Consider the following 23,547-nt stretch of genomic DNA (forward strand, 5'->3'; position numbering starts at 1 on the left):
CACAGAAAGGAAGGAGGCAGATCTGCTGTGAGATATTACAATGAAAGAATAGGCATTCATGTCTCCTAGGTAAAGATCACAGAATCGTAAGGAAAGAACCTTAGAGATCACCTGATCCAGCCAAGTCATTTTATAGATGAAGAAACTGAGCTTTTAAGAGGCTCAATGACTTGTACCAGGTTTGAGGATTTGGGCAACTGTCCACCAATGACTTTTTGCTGTCACTAATAATACATGATTTGACTTATCATAGAAGAAATACCTACAAGCAGGGGTGTGCTGGAGCCAGCTCAGAAGAACTAACTGTTCAGTTTTCGGTGTGAGCATTTACACCTGTTTCTAGGTCTAATACTCTAGCTCCTGTGACACCTAGCAGCCTCAAACAAGAGGGTGGGACTAGATTATCTCTAAGGTCCCTTCTAGCTCAGAAATCCTATTTTTCTATGATTCTGTGATCTGTCAATTTAATAAGTATTAGCTACAGTGTGAGATTTGGGGAAATTGTAGCTTCCTGGCCTGAATTCAGGGTGCTGCCTGGTTGGAGAAGAGGAGCAGCTATACAGTCTGTCTGCTGAGAAGTGCTACTCTGTGAGTTATTTGTTCTTTGGGGGGAAGGGGACCAGGGAATAAGGAAAATAGAATGCTGACCAGTCTATTTTGCTTCCTTATGAGGTCTTGGAAAGCTGAAATCAATGGCTAAAATGAAAATTTAGGTTACTCTATGGGAATTCTCTTATCCCACATACATCCATGGAATAAATTTCCTAATCCCCCAGCCCATCGATCTTCAGGATCTGGCTATATCTTTGGCATTGCAAATGAGAGCAGAGATGACTCATTTCTCCCACCATTGCTCTCTCTATGAGAAGACATGACTTATTTCTAGTATCCTCAGCATACCCACCCCTTCTTCCTTATTCTCTAACAAAGCTACCCAACTGCAGCAAAAAAAAAAAAAAAAAAGGTGATGGAACCACCCAGCAAATAAATGTGGTGTTCTCTGCTCCAGTGGTTCAGGTTATTACAATTTAACAAGAGTAAATTAATTAAAGGCTTTGGGGGGGGAATTAAAATAACCCCAAAATAAATTGCATAGTAAAGCCAGGAGGTGTTAGGCATCATCAGAAAAGCAGGCCAGGAAGGATATGGACCTCTTCCTCTCTTTGATTCTCATTATTACTTTCGTTTTTAAGAAGTTGTAGTCTCACAACCCAAGACCAAAGACAGAAAATTATTTGCATCCTAAAGGTTTTGGTAAAAAACAAAAAACAAAACAAACAAACAAACAAAAAATCCTCTGGGCATAGGGTCATTTTACATTTTATCCAGTGAATTTGACAGAAGTAGTGCCTGCCCCTGAATTTGCCATACTCCAGGCCCACCCCAGGTTTTCTTTGATTGTCTAAGAGATTGTGTGAATTTTATTTTATTGCTTTGGTCCAGGTCAGTATTTTCATTGTTATAGGAAACTAACTTTTCCAGTGTGGAAGCTGTCTCCACCAGTGGCAATCTGCCAGTCTAAAGCTGCTGAAAGGGAGGGATTGATTGATTGGCTCATGGTCACATGGCTAGAATGTGTCAATGTCAGATCTTTCTGACTTCAAGTTTGGCCCTCTATGCGTGACTTTATGGCACTTCTCACTACAAGATTTGGGATAGATTTTACAAGTATAGAGAAATTTCCTCAACAGTTTAGTGTGGAACGTTCCCCCAAACTTATAGTCATTTTCTTTCTTTTCTAAACTAGATTTTATTTTATTTTCATGAAGATTGAATTTTTTAGTTTTAAAGCGTTGTTTATAGCAGGGAGGGGTAAGTGATTTTGTCCAAGGTTAAACAGCCAATATGAGTCAGAGGCAAGACTTGAAGCCAGATCTTCCTGGCTTCAAGGCTATCCTCTATACCTCACTGCCTCTCACTGTGAGATTATCAAAACAAAATTTCAGTCACTTTAATTTTGAAAATAAATTAATAACATATAGAATATTTTTCCTTTCCTTTTTCTTTTTGTTTTTTGGGGAATGGGAACTATAAAATGAAACAGGAAGGGTTTGTGGTTTCCAAATGGCTGGGAAACATGGTTGGAGGGCTTTGCTATTCAAGACAGGTAATATAATAATGATAATTATCACACATTCAAGGGTCAAAGAGATAATTAACTCCTAAGCAGCCTTCAATATTTCCAGGATCTGTGATTCCCTTCAGCAATGTAGATCACAATTCTTTCTCCCTTAGCCAAACAGTCTTTGTCAGTTGCTGTGGCTGAAAAAGTCTGCAGCCCACCTGGTGGAGGGTCTTTCCACAGTTAGAAAAGCAGCCTGTCTGCAATCCCATACCTGATGCCTTTTTGGCTCAGAAGCCCCCACCAGGGCATGTGATTTACCTGAAGCCTTCAAGAATCCAGACTCTCCTCCAAGCCAGGATGAAGCACCAGAATATAGGACTTTTATAAATGTTATGTATCAAGCAAATGCATGAATATTACAAATGGTGATAAACTCTTGATTATCTTTGGATCGATTATCCATTTTGTGGACACTCTGGGGCAAAATTCTTTATTTCCAGATCAATATCCTCTTACTACTCAGCATGCTTACAAAATCATGTCAATTGCTCATTCATAGTGTGCTCAGGGAGTTAATGTGACTGATTTTTAAAAATGTAGCCGAACCGATCCATCCATCCTCTTCAGAGATCACCTTGGTAGGCTAGATATGCATTCCAGTGATGCCGCCCTTGCACAACACACGTTTGGAACACCTCTTTGGGTATTGCCTACAGCGTCCAGGTTCCATTTTTCTGAATATCGTTGGTGCTAGCCAATCTTCATTTTTTAAGAGTGGATTGGATCAAGTGGACAAGGTCAAAAGCCAAGTCTGGTGAACAATGTTGGTGACCATTTTGGGGTGGGGTTCAAAAACCAAAACAGTGTGATTATAATGAGGTTGATTTTCTGGAATGTCTCAAATTGACCAAGAAGGTAAATCTGAAAGAAGATTTTCAAAAATGCTTTGACTGATGACATTGGAATAAGCAAGTTCATAACTTAAGCAGGAAAACACACTGAGCAAAATTGTTCTAGGATGTTTGCTTTAAAAAAAAAGATTTCTTATTTTATAGTCATGTCTTACAGCAACAATTTTTCATATAACTCAAGCAATACTCAATTAAGAGGGTAAATTTACTGCAAAGGGGCCTATGATTTATTTCAAAGCTAAGTAGAAACGATTTTTATATTACCTATCAACTCTTTCTTTTTTTCTATTGTCTCTACTCTGATGAGTTCTGCTCCTCCTAGGGGACATGGCTTCAAATCATGTCTCTGATACTTATTAGTTATATGACTGTGGACTTGTCACTAAACCTCTGAGCGTCAGCTTTCTAATCTATAAAATGGAATAATAATAACTATAGTACCTACCTTACAAAGCTCTTGTGAGACTCAAAGGAAATAGTATATTTAAAATGCTTTGCAAACATTAAAGTGCCATGTGAATGTCAGTGGTGATGATGATGAGTCCAGAGGAAGGGTTGCACGAAGCAAGTTCTGTATCCCAATTCTCTGATTCTTGGTAATATGACCCAATCAGAACCTTCTTCTACATCTTCTGAGCCCTACACAGCTATACACAGGCAAATGGATGCCAAGAATTCCATTCTTCCAGTGACACAGTAGGCATGAGACTATAAGTTCCTTGACACCAAGGCCTATCTTTTGCCTGTGTTATTATCTCCAGAACCTAGCTCAATGCCTGGCACATATTAGCTACTTAATAAAATTTATTGACAGATTAACAATATCTCTCCTGAACCAGATTCCAGGACTCTCACTGTAGGACACATGGACTTGTGATACTAGGGAAAGACCAAGTACCAGCTGCTATGGGCATAGCATCCCTCAGGAAGATGGTTCCATCGGGAGCTCTTTCCATGTTATTGGCACCCAGTCACTCTCTTGAGCTAAGCTGAGGAGTTCCTAGGATCATCACTGATTGCGGACAACTAAGATCCCAAGACATACCTGAGAAAATAAAGGCCTTGTGAGCTCTTGTGTAAGGGACGTATCAATTGCTGACCATGTAACACCAAATTGACCATCACCCTATCCTTGGCATTCACTCTGTCTAAGACCTCAGACAGCTTCCTGCACAATTTAATACACAAGGCTTTCTTACATATACATGTTATCTACAGTACATCATATAGGCAAGTTCAAGGTCACCATCACAGAGACCCAGATTTCCTCTCTCTCTGTTTTTATAAGCTCCTTATGAGTGGACTCAATAGGAGACAGATCAATTTTTCCCCCAGTGGGGCTATTGGCCATAGTCTTAGTGGACTCATAGCTCAACTGTTCTACCTCTCTGATGGTGCTAACAATAACCATCAAGGCATTGATCTCCTTACTGCATTTGATAGACACAGGTGAATGTGGGCCATTCCCAAATGGATGAGATCTTGGTGCCGCTGATGCATAGTTATTCCTATTTATGGCACTATCTCCCAAGGAAGTTGTGGCTAAATTGCTTTCTGAATATGATTGCATATATCAGTGCTGTGAAAAAGCCCCCTGAACTTGTCAAAGGCTGGTTCAGGGCTACAGAAGGTCTTAAGTATTATCTGCCCTCCATTTGCATGGATTCTCCAGTGATGGCAGCATTTCTCAGAATTGAAGAAGACAGAAGTGGGAAGGGACCTTGTTGGTCATCTAGAGCAGCCCATGCACAAAAGGAATCCCCACTATCACATCCCTGACAAGTGGTCATCCAGCTTCTCCTTGAAGACTGCCCCACCACCTCTGGAAGCATGCCAATGAACACAGATGTTTCATGAGGCATTGGGTAGAGGATAGTGGGGAGTAGGACAGAATTGCTTGAGCTTCATGTTTGAATTGGGTAGCGGTGCTTCCTTCCCTCTATTCATTCTAGGAAGAGCTGATGGAGAAATGGGACTATAGCAGCAGCTGCTTAAATAATGGGAACAAGTGGGTGGACAAAGTGTAGGAAGCTGTCTCAGGCATATGGTGTTATCTTACTCACAGTTTACTTTGCTCAGGCCCTCCCTTCCCTGGAATGGCACTGAGCTTTGCTTCTTCATTTTCTTCTAATACTAGGAAGGCAAGCGTGGGGAGGCTGCCACTAACACACAATACAACCCTCTCCCTCCAGAAAAGGCTGTACTGTCTGTACATTTTGTACTGTCACAATAATATATTACATTGTAATACAGTACATATACATTGTACATATACATATAGCACATGGAATAATAATAACTATAGTTCCTACCTTACGAAGTTGTTGTGAGGCTCAAAGGAAATAATATATTTTAAATGATTCGCAAACATTAAAGGGCCATGTGAATGTCAGCGGTGATGATGATGAGTCTAGAGAAAGAGTTGCATGAAGCAGGTTTTGTATCCCAGTTCTCTGATTCTTGGTAATTTGACCAACTCAGAACCTGGTTCCAAATCCTCCGAGCCCTACACAGCTATACACAGACAAACGGATGCCAGGAATTCCACTCTTCCAGTAACAAGTGTGGGGAGGCTGCCAATAACACACAATATGACCCTCTCCCTCCAGAAGGGTCTGTACTGTCTGCACATTTTGTACTGTTACAATAACATATTACATTGTAATAATAAAAAATAATAAGAAGAAAGTCAGAGAGGTTGAGTTATGGGTGTTGAGAAGTCTTTTAGTTTTACCTTTAGATTAGGGCAATAGCTCCAGTCAGCCCCCTGGGGCTTTCTCCAGCCACACTTATGAGCACCTATTGGATTTATAATGTTTCATATCTTTCTGGTACACAATTGTTTGCATGTTACCTCCCCCAATAGAATGGGGGCTCCCTGAGGGTAAGTAGCAGGTTTTGCTTTTCTTTGTATCCTCAGCACTCAGTATGGTGCCTGGCACTTATTTGAGTACTCAATAGTCAGTCAATAAACATTTATTAAGCATCTACCATGTTCTAGGCACCAGGGTCACAAAGAAAGGTAAAAGATAGTCCCTGACTTCAAGGAACTCACAGTCCAATGGGGGAGACAACATACAAACAACTAGACAGGATAAATTGGGGATAATCAACAGAAGGTCCTAGAATTAAAGGGATGAAGAAAGGTTGACTGACTGAGGAGCAAAGCATCCTTGCTGGTGCTTAAATGTTGCCTGTATGTCCTTAAGGAGGTTTCCTGTGCTGTGCCCTATTGCCAAGCAGTGCAAAGGGAAGATTAATAGGACATGACAATGATGAACCTGTGCCCCAAGTTCAGTGACAGCTGCATCTTTGATAGTGTTTTGTATGTTTTATTAATGCATCTTTATAACCTACTCTCTTTCCAGCAATTGCTCCCACTAGAAACCTCCTTTATAATAGCAACCCAAAACAATTAAGCAAAACTATTCAATATAGCAAATATAAGCCAAAAATATGTGCTATTTCACATCCACAGTCTGCCACCTTCTTTTGGAGAGGAAGTATGATCCGATATCATTTTTCTGGAACCACTATTGATTGTTACATTTGTCTGTGCTGTTCTGTGAAAAAGTCCCCTGAACTCGTCTTGGCTGGTTCAGGGCTACAGAAAGGTCTTTACTGTTATCTTCCTCTGAGGCTGCCCTCCATTTGCATGGGTTTTGTTGATTGTTGCATTTGTCTGAGTTCTGTTGACCTTTAGTGTTATCTGTTGTAATCACTGTGTATATGGTATTACTCTCCTCATTTTGCTTTCTTTGTTCTGTATCAGGTCATAAAAGTACCAAAACATAATACAAAGAATACTGGATTTGAAGTCGGGGACCTGAGTTCAAATCCAGCTTCAGATACTTGACACACTTACTAGCTATGTAACCTTGGGCAAGTCACTTAACCCCAATTGCCCTGCCTTCCCACTTCCAAAAAAAAATGCGGGTCCTGCCCCAAATGAATTTGATACAAGCCTTCTTTCAGTCAGAGACAAGGTTTATTAAAACACCATTTGGGGTGGGCAAGATTTTAAGAATCTGGACATTTGTATCACTAATGCAAGTGGGCCAGATTCTTAAGGAATCTGAGCCATTGGTCAGACTTAAGGAATCTGAGCATTTGTGATGCTTGTATTGATGAGTGGGCCGGATTGAATCGGAGCAATTTAATGGAGGCAAGATGGACCTTATATACAGTGGTCAAGTGGAATCAAGGAGTGGTGGTCCAGGGTGAGGCCAAGTGCAGACAATGAGGCCACAATGAAAGGGCTTATACTGAAATGAGCCTCAGGTGAATGCCAGGGCCATGTGGGAGAGTTCAGGGGAAGCTGGTGGGGAGGCAGGTTTCCAAGGCCTATACCCTGTCAAGTGGGAGGTGAGGGAATTGAGACAGAGTATAAACAACCTATTATAGGAATTTGGCTGTGAAAGAAAAAAATAGCTATAAGATGTTACTTGGAGGAAAGAGCAAATGAAGGGGTTGGGTATTTTTAATAGATGAGAGAGCCATAGATATGGTTGTCATGTACAGAAGGATTAAAACTATGAGAGACTGAAGATAAGAGGGAGGCAAAGACTGAGAGGCCAAGTTCCTAGAGAAGATAGAAGGGGATGGTTTCAAGGTCACAAGGAAAGGCGTTAATGTTGGTGATGAGAAGGCTTTACTTCTTCATTAGAGACTGAGGGGAATGAGGAGTGGATGGGTGAGGGGATTAGAAGGGTTTGGAGGTTTGGAATTGAGGCAAAGAGGGAACTTCATTTTTCTCAATAGAATAAGAGGCAAGGTCTTCTTTTGAGTGGGAGAGGGGAATGGGTTGAAAAGGAAGTCTAAGGAGAAAGAGGAAGCTTTGGAATAGCCACTGTGAAGAGTGTCATAGAAAATTAATCAAAGAAAGTGGAGGCATGAAGCTAGAAAACACAGACCAATTATGGGAGATAATGGGTGGTCACATTTGGCTGAGGAGTCAGGATTAATGTGAGGCAGTGAGGGCCAAGTTGAAATTAGATAACATAAATCATTAGGGGATTCCATTGGAATGGTTGCATGACCTTCTCTAGGATTATTCAGTAGCATTTGTATAATGGTGGGGAAAATGAATGGTAGGGTCATCCCCAGCTTGTGGCATGGCAAGAAGTGCCTGGTCATAGGACAAGGAAGCAAAGAAGTCAAGGGTAGCAGATAGTGTATGGTTGAACATATTAACCCTAAGATCAAGACTATAAAGGGAGGAAAAGGAGTCATAGACTATGAGAACAGGTAGGGGTAGAGAGACAGGAGGTCTTGGTAAGAATGAAGACTAGAAAACCAAGAATAGAAGATTGAAGTCAGAGAGACAGGAATTTCAGAGCTCTGGATCAGGGAGGTAGAATAAATATGGATAGATAGCTGTTATGTATATGACCATCTTTTTGTGTGACTTGTGTGAGGTGAAGTCATGGGAGCTTAGGAGACTGATGAACTTAGAGGTCTGGGCAATGAAAGGGACATGAATATGTATGCTGATCTACCCAAGAACCAAGGCAGTTCAATAAGCAATATCCAAATGCATATTATACACCAGGCACTGTGCTAAGTGCTGGGCTACAAAGAAAAGGGAAAAAAAATAGTCCCTGCCTCCAAGGAGTATATGTTCTAATGGGAGAGACAACATGTAAATAAATTTATGTAAGATTCACACAGAGTAGATGGAAGGTTGCCTAAAAGAGGGAATGCCTAGAATCTGGGAGAACCAGCAAATGCTCCCTGCAGAAAGTGGGGTTTTAAACGAGTCTTGAAGAAAGCCAAGGAAGCAGAGAACTATGTTGAGGAGGGAGAGCATTCCAGGTGTAAAAGACAGCCAGTGCAATGGCAAAAAATGAAATGGAAGTTGGAATATTTTGTTCAAGGAATAGGGCAGAGATTGGAGTGGATATGAAGGCTGAACTCCTTGAAAAAGGACTTGCCTAGAGGTCAGGAGTTAACTACAACAAGGAGTTGGACTAGGTAATAAAGATGGTTGGGGTGGATCTTAAAAGAAGAGAAGTGGCTGAGTGTTGGTAGCAAAGAGACAGTCTGAAAGTGGGAATGTGAAGCAAATATATAAATATATATATATATAGTATATATTTATATGTCTGTGTGTATACACATGCACACACACACACACACACACAGACACACACACACAATCTTTGTCAATGGGCCCCATGCTTCCAGGAGCCTGAGAAAAGGAACATCTAGTCCTGTGCTCCCTTGACCAGGGATACAGTCTCTTTTGGGAAGAGGAGATTCCCAGTGGTTCAGGGCTATGAGTGGGAATGATAACAGACAAAGGGCTTATTGGTTAACATAGAATCACTTAATCTCTCTGAGCCTGAATTTCCTAATCTGTAAAATAAAGAGGTTAGACTAGAAGGCACCTCCAAGGTTCCTTCTGATTTCACCAGTAATTTTTAAGATTTTCTGAATTCCTCATATTTATATATTTTGTTATCATTGTTTATAATTTTTCAGTTGTGTCTGATTCTTTGTGACCCCATTTGGCAGAGATACTGGAATGTTTTGCCATTTCCTTCTCTATCACATTTTACAGATAAGGAACTGAGGCAAGCAGGTTAAGTGACTTGCCCGAGGTCACACAGCTAGTAAATGTCTGAGGCCAGATTTGAACTCACAAAGATGAGTCTTCCTGACGTCAGGGCTGGTGCTCTATGCACTATGGTGCCACCTAGCAATAAGTCTATAACATTCATATTAGAGCCAGGAAGAACTGAGTTCAAGTCCTGTCTCTGACACACTCTTGGTGTGTGGTTTGGGTCAAGTCACTTAGTGCTCTAGGAAACTCTTTAAAATGATAAATTGTATGGTAGCTGGACATCCTGGCCCGGCCTCCAGCCTACCGAGCCCTCTTGTCTTCCTTTTTGGTGTTTTGGTTTGTTTTTTTTGTAAGATATGTGAATGAAGTACAGGTGGCCTCCCTGGGAGGCAGTGCCTAAGGGTTCCTTCTGCAGAAGTAAATGTATAGACCCTCATGTACAGACTTGTGTATAAACCCCTTTTGTACATACCCACAGGATGGCTTTTCTGGAACTTGAGCGGTACATAAAAGTTGCTGGACTTCCTCCGTTAAGCTTTACTTGTGTCTACACTTTGGAATTTTTCATTTAATGTACATCCGGGACTTTTTTTTCCTTTTTTTTTGTTTTATTAAAGTTGCATATGCCAAAAAAAAATGATAAATTGTAGAGATGGTGCCAATTGCCTCTCCCTTCTGACTAGAGGCTGGAGGGTGAAGCACTAAACTCTTCCCAAAGCCTTCCTTTATTGATAGCGTCCTCTTCCTGGAACAACACATCCCCTGCCCCTCTACCCCCACTTCCTGGTCCCTGTCTCTGTTTTCCCATTTCCTTTTGTGTTCTATCTTTCCTAATTAGATTTTAAGCTCCTTGAGGGAGGTGGCTGCCTTTTTTTCTTATTTCTTTTCCCAGTGCTTAGCACAGTGCCTGGAACATTGCAGGCACTTAATAAATATTTCTTGAATTGAAGTGAATTGAACCTGCATTTGGTAGGCATTTCCTCTCTCTGAGAATTTCCTATAAAATGTAATTCCAGGACCAGCCCCTATCCTTACATTCACATGGAATCATCTGCTTAACCAGCCCCCGCGTGACAGGCACCTGAGAGTATTTTCTGAGTTCCTCCCTCTCTGTTAAGGAATACCAAAATCAGAATTCAAGAGATCTTATCACTACTTCCCAGATTAATGGAGCCAGGAGGAGGGATTGACACATGGCTACTCCAGACCTCTCTTCTACCACTATTACTTAACAATCTTTCTTTGAAGTTCGTATTATGGTTACATTATTCTTTCTCATTCTTCAACACTGTCACCTGTCATTCTCTAGGACATATCCTTCCTTAATGATCTGCTTCACTTTTACTCTCTATTCATGTAATTATAGAACATCTGTGTTGGACAGGACCTCAGAGATTGTCTGATCTAATCACTATCTTGCCCCTGGACCCAGATGGCTCCAGAGGAAAAAGTGAGGCTGGTTATTTTGCACAGTCCTCCCTCACTTAAATCCAATTCACTTGCAAGTCATGGCATCACCTTCCTGATGTCATGGTCCTCTTCAAGAATGAAGGACAAATAGCAACAACAACCTGCTACATAAAGTCGCTCTATAACCTCAATGACACATGATCATTGAGCTTAAAGAACCCCATCCCTTGCTATCATCCTAGCTAACTTCCATAATCCATGTTTGATTATCTATCCCTCTAACACCTTGGCCTCACAGCCATTGACTTCACTTTCAATCATCTCTATTTCCACTCTACTTTAACCACACACCTGAGATCTTCCCCTCACTCAGGACTGCTCCAACTCCAAGATCTTGAGCTATGTATGTCCCTTCACTCCACAGTCTCCTGCTCTTCTACCTCCACCATGCTCTCACTTCGAATGCATTGGCTTTCCATCTTCCTCATGGTCTCTAGTCATTTGACTCACATATTCTTCAGCTTCCCCATCCCCAGCCTAGTTTCATTTGCCTCTCTATCTAAACTGAACACTATGGTCAGTTACTTCATTATGTTTTCCTCTATCCTTGAAGCCCTTAAAGATTTCTCTTGTTCTGTCACTGTTTTCATCCTAATAATCCCTAGTCTGCAGCAGAATTCACTTTCTCTGTTTCTGTGTTCGGGCTGCCAAGGAGTTAGTAGAGAAAACCATGAGTCCATGTCAATTAACAGCTCTAACAATAACAGCAACTACCATTTATATAGAGCCCACTATGTGCCAGGCACTACAAACTCATACTGTTTTAACTTAGCTGGCTTCTCAATGTGGCTCAGTTTTCCTCTAAAAACCATTTCTTACTGATTCCCTATCACATTGCCCACAGTATCTGTTTAAACCTTTCCCACTCCCTTTGCTTCTTCACCCCATCCCTCTGACTGTCTGCAGATTACCTGTCATCTATTTTAACGAGAAGATGAAGCATATCTATTATGAAAATGCTCACCCCATACTTCACTCCTCAAAAGTTCTGCATTTTCACCCATCCTCCCCTGCTGCCTCTGAGGAAGAATTGAGCATCCTGCTTGCCATTCACTTTTAATCTGTTCCCACTCAAATTCATCTTCCAAAGCTAAAAATTAGTCTTCCACTAACATGCAATTCTCATCACTTTTCATTCCTCCTCAAAACCCTCAGTGGCTCACCATTACCTCTGGAATAAAGGCTAAAGTACTTAGCCTAGCCTTCAAAGCCCTATCGAGTTGTATTTTTCCAGCCTTGTCCCACTAAGGTTTCTGTCACTCATTCTACAATCCAGCCAAATGGGACTACTGATCATTTCTCAAATCCATTTGAATTTTTTAGCTTCATGAATTCTTTCCCCACCTACCTCTGCTTTTGAAATACTATTTAATCTTCAAGGCCCAGCTCTAACAATAACAACAGCTAGCATTTATGTAGCACCTACTATGTGCCAGGCACTTTGCAGATTAATATCTACAATAATAATAATTATAATTATACATATAATTATAATTTAATATGTATTATGTATAATATATATGTAATATATCATATATATTAATTATATTATATATTATATATAATTATAATTAATTAATAATAATCATTATAATAATAATAATTCTAGTTTGATCCTCATAACAATAGATGCTATTGTTATCCCCATTTTGCCAATGAGTAAACTAAGTAAGCAAACTAAGTAAACTAAGGCAAAGAGAGGTTGAGGTCCAAAGGTCCCTCTGTCCCTGAAGACTTCCCTGAGGCAGTGTGGCATAGTGGATATGTGGCCTTGAAGATGAATTTGTGTTCAAATCCTGCCTCTGAAGCATAGGGGCTGTGTGACCCTGAACTAGTTACTTAGCCTGTGTTCTAGGAAAGGTGTCAAACTACATTGGTAGAGGGTATTTCCTCATGTGGAAGTTCCCTATACCAGAAAAATCACAAATCTTGTCCCTATCCATTCATGTATGCCCATATCTTATCTTCTCTTAATCAAATGAGGAAATATTTGTAAAGTGCTCAGTACCTAGCACATAGTAGGTACTTAATAAATGCTCGTTCCTTTCCTTTTCCCTTACAAACTGCAATTTTCTTGAGGACAAGGACCATATCTTCTTTTCAATTTTATTTTGGTATCCCAATCCTTGTAGGTATTCAACCTGTTTCTTGATTCAGATGTTTCTTGAGTTAAATGGAACAGAGGAGAGTAGGCTGTGGCCTGCATCAGACAGCTAGGTATCATAGTAGAAGGAACTCTGGCCTTAGAATTAAGAAGACCTAAGTTTGGACGTAGCCTTCAGCAGATTCCTTAGCTTTTCTCAGCATCATGTGTGAAACGAGCATGGTCATAGTATCTCTACCTCCCAGTGTTCTCGTGAAGATCCAGTGTGATAAAACCCTGACGTGCCATATGAATATTAGCTATTCTTTTTCTGGCCAGATGGGTCCATGCTGAGGAAAGGGCCTTTCCATCTTATTGAAAACGGTCTACAGAGAAGCTGCATGTGAAGTGTACCTAATTTACCTCCCTGTCCAATACATGAATCCTTTCTACCATATCCCCTACTTTGAGAAGTGCACGTTCCCTTGGGGTTCTTGGAGCTCTGATAATAATATTAATGAGTGTGCCTCATGAGGATACTTTGAGATCTGTCAATTCATAATTTCCAGCCAGAGATTTATCTCATCTATCCCCATAGTGTCACTGTGAGGTCAAAGAGAATGGCAGGATGGTTCATAAGGCTGATGACAATGGGGAAAATGGGACCCAGAAAAGGTAGGGTACTTGACCAGTGTAAATACCTGAGGCTGGATTTGAACTCAGGTCTTCCTGACTCCGGGCCCAGTGCTCTGGCACCACAGCTTCTTGAAGAACTTCCTGGCTATTCCCTACCATCCAAAAAGCTATGTCCCTGGGAATGACCAGGATGGAAATATAAGGAGAACTACGGGAAGTGGGAGGGAAAGGGGGAAAAAGGGAGGGGGGAGGGCAGAAGGAAGAGGAGAAGTAGCAAGTGGGTAACGGTTAGATAAGGGAGGGGAATAAAGAGGGAGGGTTAACTGAGGAAAGCGGCGGTCAAAAGCAAAACTTTGTTGAGGAGGAGAAGGGGAAAGGGAGAAATAAAAGCATAAACAGGGGGAATTAGGATGGAGAAAAAGACACAGATAGAAATCATAACCCTGAACATGCAGGGGATGAACATTCTCACAAAACAGAAGCAGATAGCAGAATGGATTAAAAACCATAATCCTACAATATGCTGTTTACAAGAAACGCATCTGAAACAGGGGGATACACATAGGGTTAAGGTAAAAGGCTGGAGTAAAATATATTGTGCCTCAGCTAAAGTAAAAAAAGCAGGTGTAGCAATCCTAATCTCAGACAAAGCAAAAGTAAAGATAGATCTAATTAAAAGAGATAAGGAAGGACATTATATCCTGCTAAAAGGCACCATAAACAATGAAGCAATATCATTGCTTAACATATATGCACCAAGTGGTAAGGCATACAATTTCTTAGAGGAGAGGTTAAGGGAGTTACAGGAAGAAATAGACAGCAAAACTATAATATTGGGAGACCTCAACCTCCCCCTTTCTGAACTTGATAAATCTAACCTCAAAATAAATAAGAAAAAAGTTAAGGAGGTAAACAGAATTTTAGAAAAGGCACATATGATAGACCTCTGGAGAAAACTGAATGGGGATAAAAAGGAATATACTTTCTTCTCAAAAGTACATGGCACATACTCAAAAATTGACCATGTACTAGGGCATAAAAACCTCACAATCCAGTACAGAAAAGCAGAAGTAGTCAATGCATCCTTTTCAGATCATGATGCAATAAGAATCATTTTTAATAAAGTACCATGGAAAAACAAGCTAAAAACTAATTGGAAACTAAATAATTTAATTCTAAAGAGTGAGTGGGCCAAAGAACAAATCAGAGAAACAATTAATAATTTCATTCAAGAGAATGACAATAATGAAACAACATACCAAAACTTATGGGATGCAGCAAAAGCAGTTCTTAGGGGGAGTTTTATATCTCTAAATGCCTACATGAATAAAATAGGGAAAGAGGAGATCAATGATCTGGGCATACAGCTGAAAAAGCTAGAAAAAGAGCAAATTGAAAACCCCCAATTAAATACCAAATTAGAAATACTGAAAATCAAAGGAGAGATTAATAAAATTGAAACCAAGAAAACTATTGAATTAATAAATAAAACAAAGGAAATATAAGGAGAAATGCTGACTTCCCACTTAGCCAAGAAAATTCTACTCCTAAACCTTCAACCATAGGAGTTTGGTTGTTGAAGAAGAATACCCAAAGTGAGGGGCTCTCCAGAAGACTGCATGCTCATGAGGCTCTGGCAAAAGGCCCAGAATGGGGTAAGGCCTGGGGAGTCCATTCCCACCTCCTCCAGCACCCCCAAGAGAATCTCAGGCACAAAGCCTGCCAAGTGCTGGGGAGTAGGGATAGCCAGCAGGCTCAGACTGTCCCTTGCCTGGTGATGATCAAGCAGCCAGCAGCATTGCCAATTTGGCACTTCCCAGTAATGCCATGCCCACTAAAAATAACCTGCCTCCTACACGTGCCTGATGTTTGTTTCAGAGCAGTCTCTGTCTGTTCTAGACTGGCACTCAGAGGGGTAGAACCGGCGCCCTGGAGAGCTAGCGGCTTGAGAAATGGGGTTATCCAGGCTGTGCCTGGCATCAAGCCTGGACACAATGATTGAGTTCAGTCAGGAGTTTCTCTGGGCCAATGCAGAAGTACTGAGAAAATCGGGTCAGAAGTAAAGGTGGGGAAAAGGACTAAGGCATCACTTTGAGGGGAGGAGGAAAGGGTCAGGGCCTGCAGCAGGGCACTAGATAAAGAGGGACAAGGGCCGGGGGGACACTGTGAGGACACTGGAGGGGAGGTGGGCAGGAGCTGAGTTGGGGCCACTGAGAAAAGAGAGCTGTGCCTTCTCTTCTTTTTAATAATATCTAACTTTGGGGCAGCTAGAAGTCCAACCCCTTCTTCTTACAGATGAGATCAGAGAGGTCACTCCCCCAAAGTCACACAGCTAATAAGGAGCAGAGCTACTAAGGTTTTCTACCTCCAAGTCCAATGTCCTTTCTGGTACACTATAGCTGCTATATACTCCACTCATAGCCAGTATCCTCCCCACCTTCTGTGAATATTTTAAATTAAATTTATTTTTTAATGGACAGAAAGTCTATTTTCTTCACCTCCCACATAGCCAAATCTTTCTTTCAACTCTCTCATAAAGCCACAATTTGGGTGGGGCAAATGGAGCAAATGAAGGGTAGAGGTCATGACACTGCACTTGTGCCGTTTGCGTAGTGTAGAAATAGGAGCCTAGCACCACGTTAGCAAGAATAAGAAATAAACTGAGGAGGCCACCCAAACAAGCTCCTCCCTGGTCTTACTGATACCGCCTTTCCCTGTAGCTTCTCTAGGACTTGAATTAGGGCGTTCCCACAGAATTGAGAGCCAGCTTGGTGCTGATTGCCCCAGGTGCACAAAATCAGTAGTCACAGCTCAACTCTCTCAACAACATCTCCATTTGACCACTTCCTGATTCCCACCCAGTGCAAAGGAATCAATAAGCAACTTACATAATGGCAGCAACAGGAAGTGAGAGCAGGATCAGGGGAAGTGGAAGTGAATGATGATGCTCTGAGCTCTTCCTTGGCAAGCAAGTATTATCTGAGAAAACAGGTGCTTGCTCCCTTTGGCCACCTTTCCATTAATATGGTGTAATTACTTCCCAAGCAGTAGACATTTAGATAATTAGAAGGCATAATTCAGGCAGGATATTTAAACCACCCTCTTCAATCAGACTATACATTCACTGTAACAAGGAGTTAATTAGACATTATGTCAACTACCTACAGTTGAAATAGTCATTCAGAAATCTGAAAGGATTCAGCCCACTTTGGTCACTTCTTTTCTTCCTTCCTTTTTTCACCACCACTACCAACCAGCTAGCTGATCTTGGGCAAGCCGTTTCCTATCTAGGTCTTCATTTCCTCATCTATAAAATGATCAGGTTGGATTAGACCTGGCTTCTCAACCTCTTTTGTGTCATGGACCCTTTTGTAATCTGGTAAAACTAAGGCCCCCTTCTCCAAATAAGGTCTTTAAATGCATAAAATCAAATCTGTAGGGTTACAAAGGATACCAATCATTGGTTTTGAATTGGGATTGAGATAGTTATCAAGCTTTTTTTTTTGTTAAATAAAAACAAGTTCATGGACCCCAAATTAAAAACCCCTGTCCACTAGAGGGTCTCTAAGGTGCCTTCCAGCTCTGCTACTGATGTTTCACTGATTCCAAGTCTTTATTAAGGAACACCTTGACTAAAGTCTGACTCCAATACCAGATCTGGGTATAGACCTGACCTCAAGTTTTCAAAACTATATAAACAGAGTATAAGCCTTGGGAGGTTTTACTATACTGGAAAGATTTCAAGTATGGGACCCCCAGCAACGTGTCTTTGCCAAAGAATCTTCTCAGCTAAGTTTTTGAAGATGCACATCACCAGAAGGCTAACTCAATCCATCTTTTTCTTCCTTTCTTCTTCCTTCCTTCCATCCTTCCTTCCTCCCTCCCTCCCTCCCTCCCACCCTCTCTCCCTTCCTTCCTTCCTTCCTTCCTTCCTTCCTTCCTTGCTCCCTTCCTTCCTCCCTACCTTCCTTCCTTCCTTCCTTTCTTTCTTCCTTCCTTCCTTCCTTTCTTCCTTCCTTCCTTCCTTCCTTTCTTTCTTTCTTTCTTTCTTTCTTTCTTTCTTTCTTTCTTTCTTTCTTTCTTTCTTTCTTTCTTTCTTCCTTTCTTCCTTCCTTCCTTCCTTCCTTCCTTCCTTCCTTCCTTCCTTCCTTCCTTTCTTTCTTTCTCTCCCTTCATTCCTCTCTTTCCCTTCCTTCCTCCTTCCCTCCCTTTTTTCTTTCTCTTTCCCTCCCTTCCTTCCTAACTTCCTTCTTTGTCTTCCTTCCTTCCCCCCACCCTAGCAACAACCATTCATTAAGCATTCTAGTGGCTCAGATAACCCAATAGGAATTAAGCTCCCCAAGGTGACTAGTGGTAGTTGTGCCTATGGGTTGCTATGTACAAAATCCATGTCTGTGTGAGATGTTTGCCCACAAGCCCTGGAAGAACATGGGGTCCATACATAGTTTACCTATAGGCACAACTACCACTGGTCACCTCAAGGGGATTATTTCCTATTGGCCCCTCCTTTAGTGATATACTTTGGTTCATAAAGGTTTTGTGCTGACTCATGCTACTAATTATAGGAAGAGCCCAGAAGTTGAATGTTGCTTGTCTAGACTTGAGGAAATGACAGACGAAATGTTAATATTGCAGATTATACTTTAAAATGTTTTCTGTGTACATTTTTCTGGGAGAGCCGGTTGTTAAACATTTATCAGCCCACCTTTGCTTGTGTCTATTTCTTGCTTTTCCCGCTACCTTATGTCAGCTTTCTTCTTTCCCTCCTTCTGTCACTGCAGGCCTGATCATCCACGAGGGGCCATCTGTGTACCGGATCTTTAAACGATGGCAGGCTGTGAACCAGCAGTGGAAAGTGCTGAACTATGACAAGACAAAGGACATCGAGGACCAGAAGGCCGGGGGCAGGACAAACCCCAGGACCTCCTCATCCACACAGGCTGATGCCGCAGCCTCCTCAGAAGAGGAGGCTGTGGGCAACCCTGCCCCGGGCGATGGCGGCAGCGGAGGCGGGAACCGGGCCCCCAGCCACCCCTCTGGCCCTCTGGCCGATCACCACTGTGCTTACACCATCCTGCACATCTTGAGTCACCTGAGACCTCATGAGCAGCGGAACCCCCCTGGTGGCAACCGAGAGCTTGTCATGAGGGTCACCACGGTCTGAGAGCAGGGAGCGGGAGGGAGGCCTTAACCTTGAGAGCCTGGGAGCCCTAGACCAGCCGGAAGGAAGGAGAGGGAGCAGAGGTGGACACACATGGGCACTCATCACCAGAGGGGTGGGAGAGCAGGCTGGAGAGGGTGCAGGATGAGGAGAGGAGGGGAAAGTGGGAAGAAGGAGGCAGCGTGCCTTCATGGAAGTCCTCCAAGGTGTCAGCCTGGTCTGGTCCCAGGCCAGATGGAGCTAAGGAGCCCTCTGGGCATTTGGTGTTTTCCAGGTAGTAAACTCTCCTTAACAAGAACAACAGAAACAAACAAAAAAAAAAATACAAACTCAACAATTAAAGTACAGCACAACCTAAAACAAAAACACACAGGAACACACACATGCACACACCGGCAGATACATACAGGCAGACACACACATCCAGACACACAGGTGGACATACATGGGTAAACACACACATGCAGACACATGCTGGGCCACATGCAGGAACACACGCAAAACAGCAGAGATGGGGGCCACAATGGTGTGTCTAATGGCAGTGCTGCCAAGAGCAGTAGCTCTCGACACACGCATGGAAGCGTGCACATGCACATACATGCACACACATGCACATGTGAAGGGAGATAAAGCGTGAAGATGATTGAAAGATGACAAGTATTTGTTGCCCTGTTTTGTTTCTGTCTTTGGGTTTGTTTCGTTCTCCCTAGGCCATGGGCAATGGACAGCGGGCAGGGGGCAGTGGGGAGGGACTGAAGGGTGGGGACAGTGGGTGGGAAGGGAGGGTAGGGTTTGAGCACATCTCTTGAGAGCCTTGGGCTCTTCCTGGCTGGCAATATTAGCATACTCATCTGGTTTTAGGGGGGCATTAGGGAGGGGAAAGTGTTGACTTGAGGGAGGGGGAGATTTCTTAGTGTGAGTGGTTAAAGGCAATGAGTATCTCCCTGCCCCCTGCCTCAAAGACAGGAAACCCTATTCTGAGCCTGTTACCCAAAAGGTTTGGGTTTAGAGTTGGGCTTTCTTGTGCCCCCCATAACTGTATTTTAAGGTGATTTGACTCAAAAAAAATGTTTATAGGGAAAAAACAACCAAGTACATGTATACATTTAAAACAATAACAACAAAACAAACAGAAAAAGTACAGTTTTCTCGTGGGTATCTCAAGCACAGTCCTGCTGTGGTCTCAACCTTTGAAGTTGCCAATCCAGGAACCCAACTTCCCAGCTAACCAAACTCTACCCAAGGGCAAGGGCAAAGCTAATGTGCCACATTTCCCCACCTTGGGATGATTGCACAAACCCAGGTCCCCTACCACAGAAGGGCACCCTCCTACCCCAATCGCACCTCCAGACAATTGTGTTAGGATGAGAGGTAGATGGGAATGAAGAGGGGAGAATCAGGCGCAAGTGGGGAGGAGAGATGGGGTAGAAGTAGTCCCTGCTGCTTGTTCTCCATATGAAAAAGGCAGTGCAGACTTACCTCTGTGCCCAGAAGATTGATGTATCACCTGCTCCTCCCCATACAGCCAAATGGCCCTGGCTGTCTGAAGCTGGTGGCCAGGCCACTGGGGTCCCTAAGAGCCTACGTGGCAGCCTAAGGGACCCCTGACCATGCCAGTCCCTAACAAGGCTTGGGATTAACTGATCTACAGAGTTTCTTCTTCAATGCACAATGGCTGAGTCACCTATGGGTATTAAAGGGACACTGTCAAGTACTTTTTTAACTAGTTTTTAGGGTTTTTTTTAACTCTCCATTGTTTGTAATATTCTCTTAAAAGCTTGAAAATAAAATTTCTTTCCCTACCACTAGTGTCCTTTTCCATTTGGCATACATGGTCTTCTCCTCTCCAGTCCCTGTATGGCACGAACACAAGACCTTGGGCAAATCACTTAAATTCTGTCTACCTCAGTTTCTTCAACTGTAAAATGGGGCTAATAATACCTCCTACATACCTAGGGTTGCTGTGAGGATCAAATGAGAAAATACTTGTAAAGCACTTAGTATGGTGCCTGGCATACAGTAGGCTCTTTGTCATTATAACTACTGCTGCTGCTGCTGCTGCTGCTGCTGCTACCATCATGGTTACCTTCTTCTGGATGATATCCACCTTGTCAATACCCTTCCTAAACAATAGCACCCAGAACTTAACACGATACTTCAAATATAATTTGACCAGGGCAGAATATCGTAGAATTAGCACATGCTTATTCTCAGAAGTCATGGCTCTTAACACAGCTAACCCTGTTTGCCTCAGTTTCCTTATCTGTAAAATGAGCTGGAGAAGGAAATGGCAAACTACTCCATTATTTTTGCCAAGAAAACTCCAAATGAGGTCAGAAAGCATCAGATATGACTGAAATGACTGAACAACAATGATTCCATTAGTTTTATGGGCTGCCTTATCACTCTGTTGACTCATATTTCAATTGCAACAACCTAAATCCCTAAATCTTGTTCAGTCAATCTTCTATTTAACCATACCTCTTCCATCTTGTGAAATTGATTTTTTTCAAACTCAAGTATGAGACTTCATGTTTTTGTCTATTAAAGTTTCCTTTTATTAGATTTAGTCCAGGGTTTCATCCTGCAGAGATCTTTTCAGATCCTGGCTCTCTCACAGACTGTGTTAGCTCTCCTTCCCAGCTTGGTCTCATCTGCAGATTGGATGGGTGCCATCTAAATCTCTGTCCAAGTCATTGATAAAAAGGTTAAGTAGCACAGGTAGAGCCAAGCAAAGATCTCAGGGATCCTGCAGTGGAAACCTTCTGCCAAGTTGGCATCAAACCATTATTGACTGTTCTTTGAGTCTAGTCATTCAATCAACTCTGAATTCATCTAATTAGATTGTCATCTCATCAACATCTCTCCACTTTTTCCAGAATGGTAAGATTAGATACTTTAGTGAATGCTTTGCTAAAATCTATCTATAACTATAGTTTATTAAACTCCATCTACACCCAGCATTCTGCTGATTCATTTGTTTAATGATCCTATCAAAAAGAGAAATGTGGTTAGCCTGGCATGACCTTTTCTAGATGAAGGAAGCCATGCTGATTTGGGAGGGGGAGATGATCACTGCTTCTTTTTTTCTAGATTTTCATTAATCACCTCTATAATAATTTCCACTAGAATTTTGCTAGGAATTGAAGACAGCTCTATTACCTTCCCTTTTTAAAGAACTGAGACAATATTTGCCCTTCTCTAGTCCTAAAGTATTTTCTTGTTCTCTATTATCTTTCAAATATCATCCGCAGTTGCTCAGTAATCACATCGGCTAGTTCTTTGAAGACTCAAGATTGCAGGTGATCTGGGTCCTGATGTGAATTTACCATAGACATCTAGGTACTGTCTTATTCTCTTATTCCTGATCTCTGGCCTCAATTCTCCATGAACCATTCCTGCTCTGTCCTTTCTGTTATGAAGATCATTCTCTTTGGTAGAACTGAACAACTCTGCCTTACCTCTGCTATTAATTATCACTCTCCCATCCACCTCTTTAACTGTCCTTTCTCTTCCCTCTTCTTTTCCTCAATATAACTTCAAAAACAAACAAACTCTATGGTCCTTAGCTTTCTTTGCCAGCCTCAACTCATTCTGAGCTTTAAATTTTCTGTTCATATTATTACTGCACTGTACACACACACTCTGTCCTAATCCTCTATTTCCATCTTTTGTCCATACTTAAAAAAACCAAAACTCTAAGCTGTTTGGTGGATTCTTTGTGTATCTACATTAGACTCTTCAGACTAATTCAATTTTTCTTGCTTATCAGAATTGTTTTCCTTTGTTTCTTCAGAATTTCATTTTTGAGAGTTTTCCCTGGACTGATATTATCTGTAGAATTTTAGTCCTTCCTGTGAACCCTTTGAAATCTGCTCTTCCAAAACTTAGGGTGCATGTCTAACTATTCCTGACTTTCCTCCCCTCTATCAGGAACTCTAAGAGCGAGTGGTCACCTCCTCCTCAACAAGTTCTCATCATTTTTACTCTAGAAACCAGTTCTTCCCTGTTAGTGAAAATCATATCCAGAATATAATTTCCACTTTCCAGTTCCTCTACCCTGTGAAGGATGAACTCATCATTAAGGCAAGTCAAGAAGTCATTTGCTACTTTGTTTTTGGCATGAAGAAAGCTCCAGCAGATGTCTGGGTAGCTAAAGTCCTAAAACATAACTTCATCATGATTATATGCCAGGCTCCTGATCTGTTTCCCAAACTCCTCAACTATTTTCTTCCTGTCCAGGTGGTCTATGGCATACTCCATTTACAAAATCTCTTCTACTTTTCCCTCTATTGTTCTTCATCCAACCATTTCTCACTAGCTTACCCACTTGGGCTCTTGGATTTCCTCATATAAGAGTAACTTCTTAATATGTAATTCTATCTTACCCCATACTTATCCCATTCCTCTTGAATCAGGCTTGTTGTGTTTGTCCTTCGTTCTTGAAGAGGACTGTGACATCAGGGAGATAATGACATGACTTGCATTTGACTTTGGTTTGAGTGAGGTCACCAGCCTCACTTTCTCCTCCAGAGCCATCTGGGTCCAGTGGCCAGATATACATCAGGATAACTGGCGATGGCCCAGGATGCAATGGGAGACCCTAGCCCTCTTAGGCTGAGGTCTTTTCAGGTTCTCATTTTGAGTGAGGCAAGT

At 41.9% G+C, this 23,547-nt stretch overlaps 1 protein-coding gene across 1 annotated transcript in view; it reads left to right on the plus strand.

The window, feature by feature from the left end:
* MARCHF4 (membrane associated ring-CH-type finger 4) overlaps nt 1-19,617 on the plus strand; it is a 124,981-nt gene extending 105,364 nt beyond the window's left edge. The window contains exon 4 of the mRNA XM_036758004.1: nt 18,512-19,617. Within this exon, the coding sequence (XP_036613899.1) occupies nt 18,512-18,894 (383 nt within the window). The 3' untranslated portion in view covers nt 18,895-19,617. The remainder of the gene's footprint in view (nt 1-18,511) is intronic.
* The last annotated feature ends 3,930 nt before the right edge of the window (nt 19,618-23,547 follow it).

The sequence above is a fragment of the Trichosurus vulpecula genome, chromosome 4, assembly GCF_011100635.1.
Source record: "Trichosurus vulpecula isolate mTriVul1 chromosome 4, mTriVul1.pri, whole genome shotgun sequence".
Classification (NCBI taxonomy): domain Eukaryota; kingdom Metazoa; phylum Chordata; class Mammalia; order Diprotodontia; family Phalangeridae; genus Trichosurus; species Trichosurus vulpecula.